The sequence below is a fragment of the Amblyomma americanum genome, chromosome 10, assembly GCF_052857255.1.
Source record: "Amblyomma americanum isolate KBUSLIRL-KWMA chromosome 10, ASM5285725v1, whole genome shotgun sequence".
Taxonomy (NCBI): domain Eukaryota; kingdom Metazoa; phylum Arthropoda; class Arachnida; order Ixodida; family Ixodidae; genus Amblyomma; species Amblyomma americanum.
In genome coordinates, this window is record NC_135506.1 from 54,823,136 (window position 1) to 54,837,288 (window position 14,153).

At 49.4% G+C, this 14,153-nt stretch overlaps 1 protein-coding gene across 1 annotated transcript; it reads right to left on the minus strand.

Moving 5' to 3' along the window:
- Window positions 1-6,584: 6,584 nt before the first annotated feature.
- On the minus strand, window positions 6,585-12,608 carry LOC144106506 (uncharacterized). Its single transcript, XM_077639347.1, has 2 exons — window positions 11,979-12,608; window positions 6,585-8,221 (listed from the first exon to the last, which is right to left on the minus strand). Exons 1-2 carry the CDS (start codon window positions 12,264-12,266, stop codon window positions 7,193-7,195), a joined length of 1,317 nt encoding a protein of 438 aa, XP_077495473.1. The 5' UTR covers window positions 12,267-12,608; the 3' UTR covers window positions 6,585-7,192.
- Window positions 12,609-14,153: the final 1,545 nt, after the last annotated feature.

The window sequence follows — 14,153 nt, forward strand, 5'->3', positions numbered from 1 at the left end:
TTGTACGGCTAATATATTAATCTCTGTAGGCAAATCTTAGGAAGCTGCACGCAATCGAAATGTTATGCCGCTAATAATCATTCCTATAGACATATCTTGAACTGCTGCTCTCAACCGCCATACAGTGCCGTTAATGTTCATTTCTGTAGGCATATCTTGGGCTGCTGCTCGCTATCGGCCTGCTGTGCCGTTAATGTTCATATATATGGCATATCTTGGGCTGCTGCTCGCTACCTCCATGTTGTGCCGTTAATATTCATTTCTATAGGCATGCTTGGGCTGCTGCTCGCTACCGCCATGTTGTGCCGTTAATGTTCATTTCTATAGACATCTCTAGGGCTGCTGCTCGCTACCGCCATGTTGTGCCGAAAATATTCATTTCTATACGCATATTTTGGGCTGCTGCTCACTATCGCCATGCTGTGCCGTGAATGTTCATTTCTATATGCATACCTTGGGCTACTGCTCGCTATCGCCATATTTTGCCGTTAATGTTCACTTCTATAGGCATATCTTGGGCTGCTGCTAGCTATCGCCATGTTGTGCCGAAAATATTCATTACTATACGCATATTTTGGGCTGCTGCTCACTATCGCCATGTTGCGCCGTTAATGTTCATTTCTATATGCATATCTTGGGCTGCTGCTCGCTATCGCCATGTTGTGCCGTTAATGTTCACTTCTATAGGCATATCTTGGGCTGCTGCTCGCTATCGCCATGTTAATTGTACCGCTAATATATTCATCTCTGTAGGCATATCTTAGGAAGCTGCACGCAGTCGCCATGTTATGCCGCCAATAATCATTCCTATAGACATATATTGAACTGCAGCTCGCTACCGCCATCCAGTGCCGTTAATGTTCATTTCTGTAGGCATATCTTGGGCTGCTGCTCGCTATCGGCCTGCTGTGCCGTTAATGTTCATATATATGGCATATCTTGGGCTCCTGCTCGCTACCTCCATGTTGTGCCGTTAATGTTCATTTCTATAGACATCTCTAGGGCTGCGGCTCGCTACCGCCATGTTGTGCCGAAAATATTCATTTCTATACGCATATTTTGGGGTGCTGCTCACTATCGCCATGTTGTGCCGTTAATGTTAATTTCTATATGCATATCTTGGGCTCCTGCTTGCTACCGCCATGTCGTGCCGCTTTGCCTCATTCCTATAGGCTCCTGATCACTGCCTCGATGTCATGCCGCCTAGATTCATTCTTGCAGGCATATCTTGGGCTGGCGATGTCATGTCGCTAATGTTCATTCCTGTAGGCCTATGTTGGGCTGCGGCTCGCTACCGCCATGTTATGCCGCTTATATTCATTCCTATAGGCATATCTTGGGCTGTCTCGCTACCATCATGTCGTGCCGCTTGTATTCATTCGTATAGGCATATCTTGGGCTGCTGATTGGTACCGCCAAGCCGTGCCGCTTTGATTCATTCCTATGGCATATCTTGGGCTCCTCCTCGCTACCGCCATCGTGCCGCCTGGATTGATTCTTGCTGGCATATCTTGGACTGCCTCGCTACCATCATGTCGTGCCGCTTGTATTCATTCCCACAGGCATATCTTAGGCTGCCTCACTACCATCATGTCGTTCCGCTTATATTAGTTCCTCTAGGCACATCTTGAGCTACTGATTGCTACCGTCGAGCCGTGCTTATTTGATTATTCTTATGGGCATACCTCAGGCTCCTGCTCGCTACCGCCATGTCGTGCCTGTTACTGGTGGGAAGCGATCTTCTTATTAATGGACAGCTGGCAAAGATTTTGAATTCTGTAGTTTGTGTAAATGTCGGCTTTATCGCAATAATCTTATCTTGGTCTGTGATCCACATGGAGTGCAATCGTTGGTTCGAAGATGCTCCGGATTTTTGAGCACGGCGGAGAAACTGTGCTCCATAGAAGCATCCAATCCTGCAGACTCGCGTCTGTGAGGTAGAGATTTTGTTGAACTGCAAACGTCATCGCATTCTGGCTCATACTATAGTACCGCTTTCGGAGAACATATTGCTCTCCAAACATGCGCTGTGGCCCATTTAATTCGCCCTTAGGTAGAGCTTATTCAATCTGCGCCGCCGAGTTATGGCAAGTAAAATACGACATAATAAGAATATAAGATGTAAGGTAAGGAGATGAAAACATTTAACGTAACAGGCAAAATACTCCAGAAAAATTAGTAACGATGGTTACCATGACCCGATCATGTAGATTTTGCAGGTGCATCGAAGACATTTTCACGTATAGGTCTTCATAGTTGACATCGTTCTTCGAATTTGGTAATATAAAATGCATATACATTTAATCAGTGCACTATTCAGTCTGTGTGCAAGTGCACTAAATAGCAATGATTGTTGTAGCACTCGGTGTTATTCTAGACGCTGCGAGATTGGATCGTGCTGCTCCGCGCTAATCATGCTGATATGCGCTGATAAGCATGTAGATAACGAATTTCCATACGTCACGAAAATATGCTGGATTTATTTGGCCCAGGTTCATCAGGAGCCACAAGCAGAGACAGGCCGTATACTCTCGGACACGAATCACGTTTTTGTAGCGATAGCTACATTACCGTAGCATTTCGAGCCTTCAGCGTGACTGCGCTGCCACCCGGTCACGTGGTTGGTCACGTGGTTCGCGTGGCGCCGTGGCTGGTCACGTGTTGCGAAGCAGATGCTGAGCAAGTTCCAATCGGCCAGCTGTAGCTATTGCTTCACTCCGGGTTTAACCAGGGCTAGACCACCGCCAATTTTTTTCTCGCTAACTACGCACACAAATCGAAACTACAAACACGGCCTACATTACAAGAAAATAAACAATGCAAAAAGGTGAAGTAGGTCACCGCGGCGACTACTATGCGCCTGTCACTCGCGCCACCTAGTTTTAAATGTATGAGTAATCAGCAGCTGGGCGACTCTCTGCTTAAAGTGTAACAACTTACAAGTTGTTCTGAAGCCCAGCATGGAGCTGGTGAGCTTGGATTTTTACATCGGGACTGCCAGCCATTCAGGCCAGTCATTAGAACACCTAGTCATTCTGGTCAATGTTAGCAAACTCTCGCGCATCTTATCGCGTGACAAGGCGGAGAAAAGCTAAGCGATCTCGTCTTGGACAGGCCGGTTGATTGTCCTTAAAATAGCCCTGTTCCCCTGGATAGACACCCTGAAAGATTACTGGGCGGTAGTTCGTTCAGCCGCCGGTATCCATAGCCGCTCTCCGTGCCCTATGGGTTGCTCGAATGCTATGCAGGATCTGGTTGGGCGGGTACTGCTCTCCGGGCCAATAAAGCTGGCTGTCAGATCCAGCAGGCATTCGCCTTTTTCGAGTGGCCCGTCTCCATTCGCAGTCTACGGGTGTCGCCTCGGGCGCTGGTCACTCTGAATGTTTTCAGTCGTCGCTGTGTGCTGCTGTGCCCGTTCTATATTGTGTGTATAAGAGATCTTCTCTTTCTGTTTTATTTGTCTCCGTGTGAAGTGCGCTCTTTTAAATAAAGCTTTTTGCACCTTGGTCCCCGTTTCCCGGATTTCGTAATTGAGATGTTTTGTGTGATCTCGGCGTCTTCTACTTCTCGCCTCGTCTCGTGTGCTGTGTAGGCATACGGGGTGGTCTTCCAGCCCGCCCCGCGGAAGCGGAGTCTTCGCCGAACAATAGCGGAGGTGTCCGTGCTCGAGAAAACAAAGGACAAACGACAACACGTGCACACTCCAGTGTTACTTATTGCACGTGCAAGTAATGCAGAGTGAGCCAGCTAGGTAGAAAACATCAACGAGGCAATCTTCGGAACGAGAAGACTACGTAAGAAGGGTTTCCGACTTACCGGCCGGGTTTGCGGGCGCGTCTTCGGTGGCGAGCGTTTGCCCGCGCCGATAATGGCGGCCACGCGCGACGGGTGCGCGCCACATTTTGGAGCGAGAGCTCCCCTACGCCATGTTTCGCCAAGGTCATCGACTGCCGCCGCATGACCTTCAACCGTATACCACGTGATGCGCCGCCGCCATCGCTGGGCGGCGCTCTGAACCCCTCATCGCTAAAGCCCCTCCATAGACTCTACTGAGGGGCTTTACGCATCGCTAGGGTGCCTCGATGCACGCCACACAGCGGGCGCGCATCGAGGCACCCTACGCATCGCCAGCTGTGGTCACATGACTAACCTCGTGACTCGCCGTTCACCTAATAAGGAGACGAAGCAGCTGCTCGCGTTCACTTTCGCCATGGAGGAGAGCGCGGCGGGCAGTGTGGTCGTAACACCCGCAAGAACCGTGCACTATACACAGCAGGCTGAGTCGGAGCACCCTGCAGATGTGGCTCGACGGGCTGCGGTGTTGAAGAGAGAGAGAGAGAGATGCTATAGTCGCGCCAAAGAAGCAGCCGAAACAGAGGAAGAACGTGAGCAACGACTCACTAAGCGGCGGTTGCAAGCCAGGGAAAGGCGACAGAGGAAGGCGTTGGCAGAAGCTGCTTCCAATCCTTTCGTTCTAACTAGGTTTAACAGAGTTATACAACAGCCATTTTTTTTCGGGCAAAGCTAACCCCTATCGCCTGCTGTGGAAGGCGGTGAACGAGCGCGGTCACTGCAGCTCGCTTCGCTTTCCGGAATCAGAAAACTCTCACCTCCTGCGCGAAAATACACGCAGCCAAGGACCCCGGAACGGGGGGGTGGGGGTGGCAAGAGGGGCGGTCGCCACCCCACCCCCCAACATTTTTCCAGAGGGTGCAGCGCCCCCCCCCCTCCCCCCAGACTCCGATTGCTTGCACTTGGGTCAGATTTCTGGCAATTGAAAAACTTCAGTTCTAGGACATTTAATGCAAATCACAGTGGGGCTGAGCTGCTTCGCTTCGTAGCCAGTTGTAAAGCATTCGTATATGAGTAACCTAAACTATAGTCACGTCCCAACAGAAGTCGACTATCTGAGCCGTGTACATGATCGTGAATAGCAGAATTCAAACAAACTATGCACAAACCTTTCTAATGCAATTGGTCAATCCTCGTGCGCAAAGCTTCCCATTTCACTTCGTTTTATATTGCCGTGAATATTTGCACCGTTTGTTTGTTCGCACTCAACACCGCCGGCACGTGGCTTTATCATTTTGTTTCGTATTAATGCGAGATGCGACCAGACTTATCTCCATTGATTGTGGCCGCGTGCAAATGCACCTACATTCTTCTAGATTGTTGCAGTTACTATTGGTTCTTTATCGAAGGTTCCTTGCCAGCTTTAAATTGAGCTCGGCCAAGAACAGCAGGCATTCAGTTCGATGACCGCCGAACACGCTTGTGGCAATCGCCGCTGCCGAGTCATCCAGTTCTTAGTGGGCGCGAGCCAGCCCCTTAAACAGTTTCTTTCGGAAGCCTTTTCGTTGTCTTCCTGACTGCTGGAGTGTCGTCACCACAACGTGACAATTTGCATCAACCTTTGAACATTGGAAAATAAAATATATATATATATATATATATATATATATATATATATATATATATATATATATATATATATATAATTTAGTATATAAATGAGCATTAAAAAATAAATAACAAAATAAGCCCGAAGTCTCCCCCCCCCCCTCAAAAAAAGTTCCGGAGTCCCTACACGCAGCCATCTATAGGTGGCACTACCGTCGCTACTTCCGCTGCTTCTATAAGGGAACTAATAGAGATCTTAAGCATACAGTGTACCTTTAGCGTTCCGGGGTACCCGGAGCCCGACTACGCATGCGTCACCGCGAACCGTAAGAACGCGCTCCAAAAAGTTTAATCGTAATCCCGTACCGTAATACCAGGAACCCTCGGCAACACAGGCGACGCTGTTTCGTACACGGTGGCAAGTGCACCACCGCTGCGTTGACGGTGGCAGTACGCTTAGCGTTAGCCTAACTACCCAGCTCAAGAAAAAAAAGACCGCTTTTCTATGTTTTACATATGCTTCTCGCATCACGCTTCCTTCTCGGCCATGTTTAACATATGCCTGTTCATTTAAAAAGGATCTTTTCTCCATAGTACAAGCACTGCCGTCGGTTGTTGCGAGCGACGACTGTCCGACCGCATTTACTCGTTCCGATAATATTACAGTGAGTGCGCATTATGGTAACCAAAGAGCGTGAGTGCAGTGAGTAGAGAAGGCATAGTAGATGTATGTCACTTGCCCAAGCGGGTCTTATAGTCTTCGCTGTAGTGTAAACTGCATGGTCACTCGCTTCAAGTCAGTCGCGGCCTGCGTTTGCCGCGCATTCGCTGTGTTCGCTTCGCACTCTTCTTAGTAATATAATTTTGTGTTGTAGATCCACGCAATAATCGTAATCTTAATCGTGTTCCAAACTATGGCGTCATACCCTTAAGCAAGAGCACTTTTTTTTTCATCTCAGTCGAGCTTTTCCTAATCGTGAACTTTTCAGTGCGGTTATCTGTTCCTTCATGGAGGGGCAGTATACGCATTTGATATTTTAAAACATCGTTTTATGCTTGTGAAACATATGCACATTGGTGGACTGACCGGCATGCGAAAATCTCCACAACTGAGAAGTAGGACATTAATCGCCAGAAAGAAATGCAGTCTAGTCAAACTGCTGGAATAGGAATACGCAGTCAAGTTCAAACTGTTTACAAGCTTTACATCACACTGTTTCTCAGGCGTGCAAAAAAAATAGGCATGGTTACGAGCACAACAAAGGAGGCTGGTGGAAGTCTCAGCACGTTTTAGGACCATCAGTTTGATCTACACACTGGATACAGGATCGGCAAAGCTGCAGAGGTTCGCCACAATGCTGCTGTGAGCTACGCGTGATGATAGTTGCCTTCTTTAATGTCACTCAGTAGGTCTGATACGGATCTCAGGTCTGACGTTCACAGAATCTGCCGAATATCATTCATGGTAGCGTTACACAGCAGAACAGTAACACCTCGGACATTCAATATTATCTCTCTCAGTCCCTATAGCTCGCATTTCGTCTTGGTGAATAATAACCGGCAGATATTAGTTGATCTGTTCCGATATCTTATGCTTCAAGCAAGAGAGATTAAGTAATGCAGGTACCAGAAAGACCACTACACTGTGCTGTCCCGAGACTGATTATTTAAAAAAAAGTTATTTTCCTCTGAATATTCCTGCTCTTTGAATTTCGAGAATTAACGCGGTGCTCCAGGTGGTTAGGAACACTGCATTAATCAGCAGTGCCTCTTCGAGTGGACCCCTCTTGGCTCATTGTCGAATTTTCCTCATCTCAACGAGAAGATCAATTTGTGTCCGTCCATCAGAAGTCTTCTTCCAGTCTTGCGATGCCAAATCACACATGCACCGCAAGCTTCTGTCCTCCACTGAGAAGCAGAAATCTGAGTGCTTCAAATTCATAACATGGAGGCGCCAGTCCTTCAGTGCTGGTGACTTCAGATCGTCGCCGCTAACCTGCCGTATAACGGGCAAGCTCCACTCTGTTGGCAGGGTCGCTTTCGCGTAGACAGCGAAGAAATTGGACAGTCTGGAAGTCAGGCAGGCAATGTAGACACCCGTTTGGCTTTGGTCGATTGGGATGGGAAATTCCAGAAACTGACTTTTGTTCCAAGGCTCATCCCATGGCTGGTTGATAAGCGTGACTACAACGTAATGTACACCGGCGTCGCCCGGAGTGCCAAGAGCCGATCCATCGCCCAGACCCTCCGCGAACGGCGCCGTGGGACAGAGGCGTTGACCGCTTGCGGTGAGAGCGTTTTCCAAGCACTCCGGAAGCGCGCCGACCACTCCTCGCCGCAAAGTCTGCTTCAAGTCGTTGAAGCTCTGTTCCAGCGCGACCTTTGTCGCGTTAAGTGCCTCTAGTACGGGACCCAGGTCCACGTCTTGTCGACGTCTTCTTGTGTCGGCTGACGCTCTGGTGACGCTAGAACGCTCCTCCTCGGCCTCTGCAGCCCGGTCGCCAATGCTAACGACCGCTTCTGCCAGCTCGTTCACCCTGCTTTGTATCGATGCGAGAATATCGTGGTACGAGCCCGAATCTACCTCTGTGCCCGGACCTGTCGGAGGGGCGATGACAGCGCCGCTGGCGGCCGCCGTCCGCGCCATAATGGCGCCGGCGCACTCCACCCTATAGTGCCGTGGCAATTCCTTGCGAAGCACGCTTTCCTGGCAGCGTGGACAAGAGGTGCAATGGAAGGCGCACTGCGTCTCGAAGTGCTCAAGAAGATCTCCTGCGGGACCCTCGAAGTCGCAGCCGTGGTCGGCATTCCAGCAGCGAACCTTCGAGTGAAAAAAAAAAAAAGTAATTTAGAAAGGCTGAACAAAGTTGCTTTTTTTTCCTTTACTTTTGAGCAGTCGGATTTATTGCCCGTTAGGACCGAAAAAAGAAGGAAGATCCCGAGGTGATCGAAATTATTCCGGAGTCCGCCCCTACGGCACCTCTTCTTTTCTTTCACTCCCTCCTTTATCCCTTCCCTTACGGCGCGGTTCAGGTGTCCCACGATCTATGAGACAGATACTGCGCCATCTACTTTCCCCCAAAACCAATTATTATTATTATTTTCCTTCTAGCTACACTGCAAATAACGAATCTGTTGAGGCGCTTTCTTAATGCAGGATAGTTCGACCTTGAAAGAGGAATTAAATCAAAACTATGCAACATTGTTCTTCGTGGCGGAGACAGCAGCACTGCTGACACCAGCTAATCGTATTAAAACGTCGTATTTCAAACATGTTTATTACTAGAGCGCACCACTTTTAATGGCTGGGTTCCCGCTGTTAAACGTGACGTAACACTATTGTGAACAGCAAGGCCCTCCAATCATACCGCTAGCAGGCCCCCGAATAGAACCCATGCTACGAGATTTGGCACACTGGAGGGACTGCGTTCGGAGACCTACAGATCGCCGCGCCGCCTGCGGAAGGCACATGAACTGCTGAGGGATGCTTGAAGCAACGTGTTTGCTCTAAAACCGCCTTTCAGCGGAATTTTTTTTTTTGGGGGGGGGGGGGTCACTAAAATTTTAACGGTCGAATTTTAGAGGTTAAGGCGGACACCCCGGAGAAGGTGGCCTACCTAGGTCACGTGACTTTTTGGCGGCATCACAACCCGCCCACCGGATTATGAGCAAAGTAACCACCCTGGCAGATGGCAGTTAATGACTGATCACGAGAGGTTGCTGAGCGACAGCAAATTGGGTCGTGCAAGCCCCACCGGTGGCAGCACCTTCCTTTGCAGGGCAGTGGCGCATCCGTTAACAGCTGCGTCACTGTGCCGGCAGGAGTACGAGGACACCTAGGGATCTATGAATGTAAAGTAGAGGACGCCAAATTCTGCATATATGGGTATTAACCGATTATATATATACAGTATTGTGCGTCTTTATCGTGAAGACTTTCAAAAATTTCCCCGCCTCAACCACTGGCTCATTTGCCGTGAAACTGCACACAAAGCTTGCGTATTATTGTAACTTTTGTGTCGTAGCAAGTTTTTCAACGGTACTTACTGAGTTGAGCCGTGCATGATGCGAAAACGTAATCGTCTACATAGAAATCGGGGAACCAAAACCCGCATACGACGTTTTTTCGCTGAAGGGCGGCAGTGGCGCCATCTGTTTTCGGCAGTGGAAAGCGTCACGACAAGGCCGCCGAGACGAGCTTAAGTGTCCCCTCGATTTTTATTTTAGCCCTCAGCGTCCACGTCACTGTTTCGCTCCTGTCACAATAGCAGCACTACCTAACGCGGTTACGTTCACTAGTGCCACCTTTGAGCGCACTGCCGCCGCTGCGCGGCAGTGGGCCTGCCACTTTTTTAAAATATTTCGAACGCTCTCTTCTCAGCGCGGGAAAAACTGATCTAAAGCACACAACTGAATAAAAAAAATTCGACAGGCACACTTAAGACTGCTTACGTGTGAAATGCGAAAGCATTACTGTCACTGGGTGCACTGTCACCCACCCACGCACAAGCGGGTATGACACAGCAAATTTTGGCTATTTCGACGAGACTGGAGAGGTTGCTTTGCCTGCATGCTTCCCGAAAGCGCATGCGTTTTCGCGTGATGTAGCCACAGTGTGTTGGGTCACAGCCCAAAGGGTCACCGCGTTTTCTAAATTCTAAAAACTGATATGGATACTGCATAGGATTTGGCTGCACGCCTCTGAATAATTAAGGCGCCTAACAGTAATAGTTAAGAATTGAACAATTTAATATTAGTGAACCAGCCTGCTAGTTAGCACGTCTTAGCTGTATTCTGATGTACGTCACCGCTGACAATGCAATGCCGAATAAAGCGCTCTTTTAATCAGAAAGCATACCTTAAAAAGTTGTGTAGTCTTTGGTGTAACCCCCTTTATATTGACACAACTTATGTGGGCTGCATACGAGTTCATACAAGACATTTGTGACATATATAGCTCGTATGTCACACGAGATTTTTCGATAGGGATGCCTCATGTGCCATACCATGTGTTGCCATCCTTACCCTGCAAGGCCAACCCCTAAATTGAGATTTGCTTGGTCCACTGACATGAATGGACACCCACTCACTTATTGAAATTGGCTGAAGCTTCATTTCCTTCGCATCAGAAGTCAAAATCGCTGGGGTCAGGATAGAAGTGCTTTCCCACGAAAAAAACAAGGCTCAGCGCCCCTCCGGCTTCACTGTCGGTTGCAAACTGAGCCGCAGTGTGGCGCTAGCGTATATAAACAAATTCGTACCATTTGTGCAAGCTAACCAGTCGTGCCGGTATATTGACTCTTAGCAGAAAATGATCTTACAACATGCCTTCTCCATCTACAGCACACACGTGTCGGAAAATGCAAGTTGCGTCATAGTGTGAGAATTGTATCTTTTTATAATTTTTTGCTCTAAAAATGAAATACACTGGCAATGGATCGGTATAATATGTGACATGGAGGACAGCATGAGGTTAAATATGATTTTTAAAATTAGCACTGCAAAGACAGCACTGGGGAAATTCGAAAGCATTAGTTTGCTCTAATTGGTTGTAGGCGTGACGTCATCAGACATATGGGATGATGTCACAAGGTCTCGCTAATCAGCCCCATTAATTACCCTAATTAATTACCATCATTAAGTGCCTCAGTTAATTCGTGCGCTTCAGTGCAATCATTACTTGGCATCAATAATTACACTTAATCACATCACTAAATTGTTCTATTGATTAGCTTTAATTAGTAGCGTTAATTGGGGAATTAAAGGGCTGTGAAGGGCGCTCTAATAAAGTTGCGACATGCCTATGCCTGGGATATTGCAGCACGCCGCTTCACGAATAGTGTCCAGCAAGGATTTTTTTAATGCGCTTTGTAGAAGCTGAGTTATCTCTAGTTAACATTTGGATTTCAGCGTCTTCGCGTCTTTCCCTCTCCTTTCGTCACTTTTTGCACGCTGGAAGGTAGGCGCTCCTTCGCCGACCCCCTCTCTGGAAGCGGAGCTTCCTGTCCCACCGGAGCTCAGCGGCTTATTGGCCGCGGCCACGGTAGCTGCCTGACGTCTGAAGGAACCTAACCAATGGCCACCTCTAACCTTGTCTACGTATATGCGGGGGGACGGAGGAGGTTGCGAGCTTAAAAAAGTCGCCGGGAAGGGCTCGCCGACTTTGACGCGTGATTGTGGGTCGTATTCTGCGTGCAGAAGAGTATTATTTGGCTTTGGTTTTCATGGCAACACAGTGCAGTGATTAAGTGAGTTAATGTGCTCTCCTCGGAAGGCGTTTCAGAGCCCCTTAAATGAATACCGTTAATGATATATGAATGACTGAATCGATATTGCTTAATCACTAACTTGCCGACATAGCCTAATAATGCTTTCGCATTAAAATAATCTCAGGAAATGAAGGACGCAGTAACTCTCTCTCTCTCTCTCTCTCTCTAGGTCAGCACTTCAACGATACAGGAGGGGTGTACCAAGAAAGAGACGCCGAGGTGGACAGCTCCGGACTCACTTCGACCACCTGGGGTTCTTTAACATGCACTGCCAATAATTGTATACAGCACACGGTAAAGAGCACGTACCCGCAGTTTCGCGAGGTGTTCACGCGGAGGCGATATCCAGCACACGTCGCCGCCGCCTTCGAACGGCGTCTCGTCCATAGCGCAGGCGAAGACGTCGCCGCCGTGGGTGCACCCTTCCACACAGGACTCGCACAGGACGTGCGAGCAAGGCAGGACGGCCATCTTGGCGGCGACGAAGCCGCACAGGTCGCAGATCCGCGCGTTCGGCAGACGCTTCTTGAACGCCACGGGCCTCCAATCAACGCCGCTGGCGAAGCCGCACAGGCGGTAGGTCGTCGTGTCTGGCATGGTGAGACAGCGAGAGCCGGACGCCGCGGCAGGGTGTCTTGAAGGGGAGGTGTGAAGAACGCGGCGCGCGGCCCCCTGCGCGTTACGGCCGCCAGGGCCAAATCGAGCGCTGCGGTCCTAGCCGCGGTACCAGTGCTGCCTCCCACTCGGCGTTTTTCACGCGGCTGCTTCGCGCATGCGCATCTCTGCTCCTCTGCCTTCTCCCCAGCTCCACTCGTTGAAGGGAAGGATACGGGCCTACGTCACCGCGCAGTGTCACGGCGCCAAATGGTATACGGCCAGTAAACGTGGGAACTTCGGTCGGCGAAACAGTGCCTTGACCGCCACTTGCGGGACCGCGCTCTTGTTAAGAGCGAAAGAGGGGTGGAATATTTTGTGCAAAGTGTTGGCCTCGTCCACGTCGTCTTCGGGGCTGTACTTTGGGGGGGGGGGGGGGGGGGGGTAGACACATTTATCACAACGCCGCTTCCGGCAACCATTTATCTGCGTGACATCCGTTACCGGCGGCAGAGAACAATGTTGGCAGGATTGTCGGCTGATAATGCATGAAAGGAGTGCGCTTCTCAACTGTTGCATCTGCGCTCCGCCGATAAGACAGCGTGCACAGCAGGTAAATGCAATATTGGTTATCGAGAAATGTAGATGTAAAGGCGCTCTCTCCGCGCATGCTTGCACGCCAGCACAAACATCCCGTTGCTTGATTTTTTTTATGGGCATGATGTCGCTGAAGGTACGTTTTATCTAAACAGGTTGTGGCTGCTGAGCACGCATTAAAGGGTCAGATTCCAGTTGTGACGGCCGAATTTCCAGGGAAACAATAGCGCTCGTGTGCTGTGCGATGTCGGTGTACGCTAAACAACTCCAGGTGTTCGACAAACGATTTGATGATGATGGAGGTGGTGCTGGTGGTGAATTTTTATGGCGCAAGGGCATCTGTGGCCAAAGAGCACCATGACACCAGCTATTTTTCTTGTACTCAAGGTTGGGTCAAAGACCCATTTCCTAAGCATTACACCCTAAATAAGCCGAGCACCTGACCAGGGGAAAGCTTGTACCCACTGTATCACCGGTGGGTAGCCGGCGGCACTGGGGATCGAACCCCGCACATCCCGCATGCGAGGCGGATGCTCAGACCACTAGGCCACCGCAGCGGTCAGCAAACGATTTCAGTATCTCATAATAACGGTGGTTATAATAACTGTTTTAATAAAGGCCTCCCTTATAACCCGTGGCGTGCCACCTCAGCGTTGCTTTGGCGAATTGCGTGAAAGTGTAGCCAAGCGTTCAGGCAAACCTTTCCAACATGCTGTTATTTGCAAATGTGAACAAGAGCGCTTACTTGTTGCATTTTCATACATGATAAAGGCGGCGGTGTCGAAAGTTTTATGACAAAACGTCCCGGCTTAGCCGCCGCGGTGGCTCAGTGGCTATGGCGCTCGGCTGTTGACCCTAGAGACGTGGCTCGTTCCCGGGCGGGGCCGTCGCATTTTGATGGTGGCGAAATGCTACAGCCCCGTGTACTGTGCGATGTCAGTGTGCGCTAAAGAACCCCAGGTGGTCGAAATTTCCGGAGCAGTTCACTACGGCGTCCCTCATAGCCCATGTCGCTTTGGGACGTTAAGCCCCCATATAAACCAAGCCGAACCGTTCCACCCTTTGCAACCTCCCACTGATAAAAAAAGAAGAAAAGGAAAACGAATTCGTTATTATACATGGTTTTTCTATCCTTCAGGGCAAGCGCCAGGGGATATGTGCTAGAATCAGTGAGTTAATGTTTCACAACTGTTAGACTGTACAAGGCACCCTGATCAATCCTCTACTGTGGGTATGTGCCAATCCAACATAGGACAACGATATATAAGTGGTTAAGCATCCGCCTCGCATGCG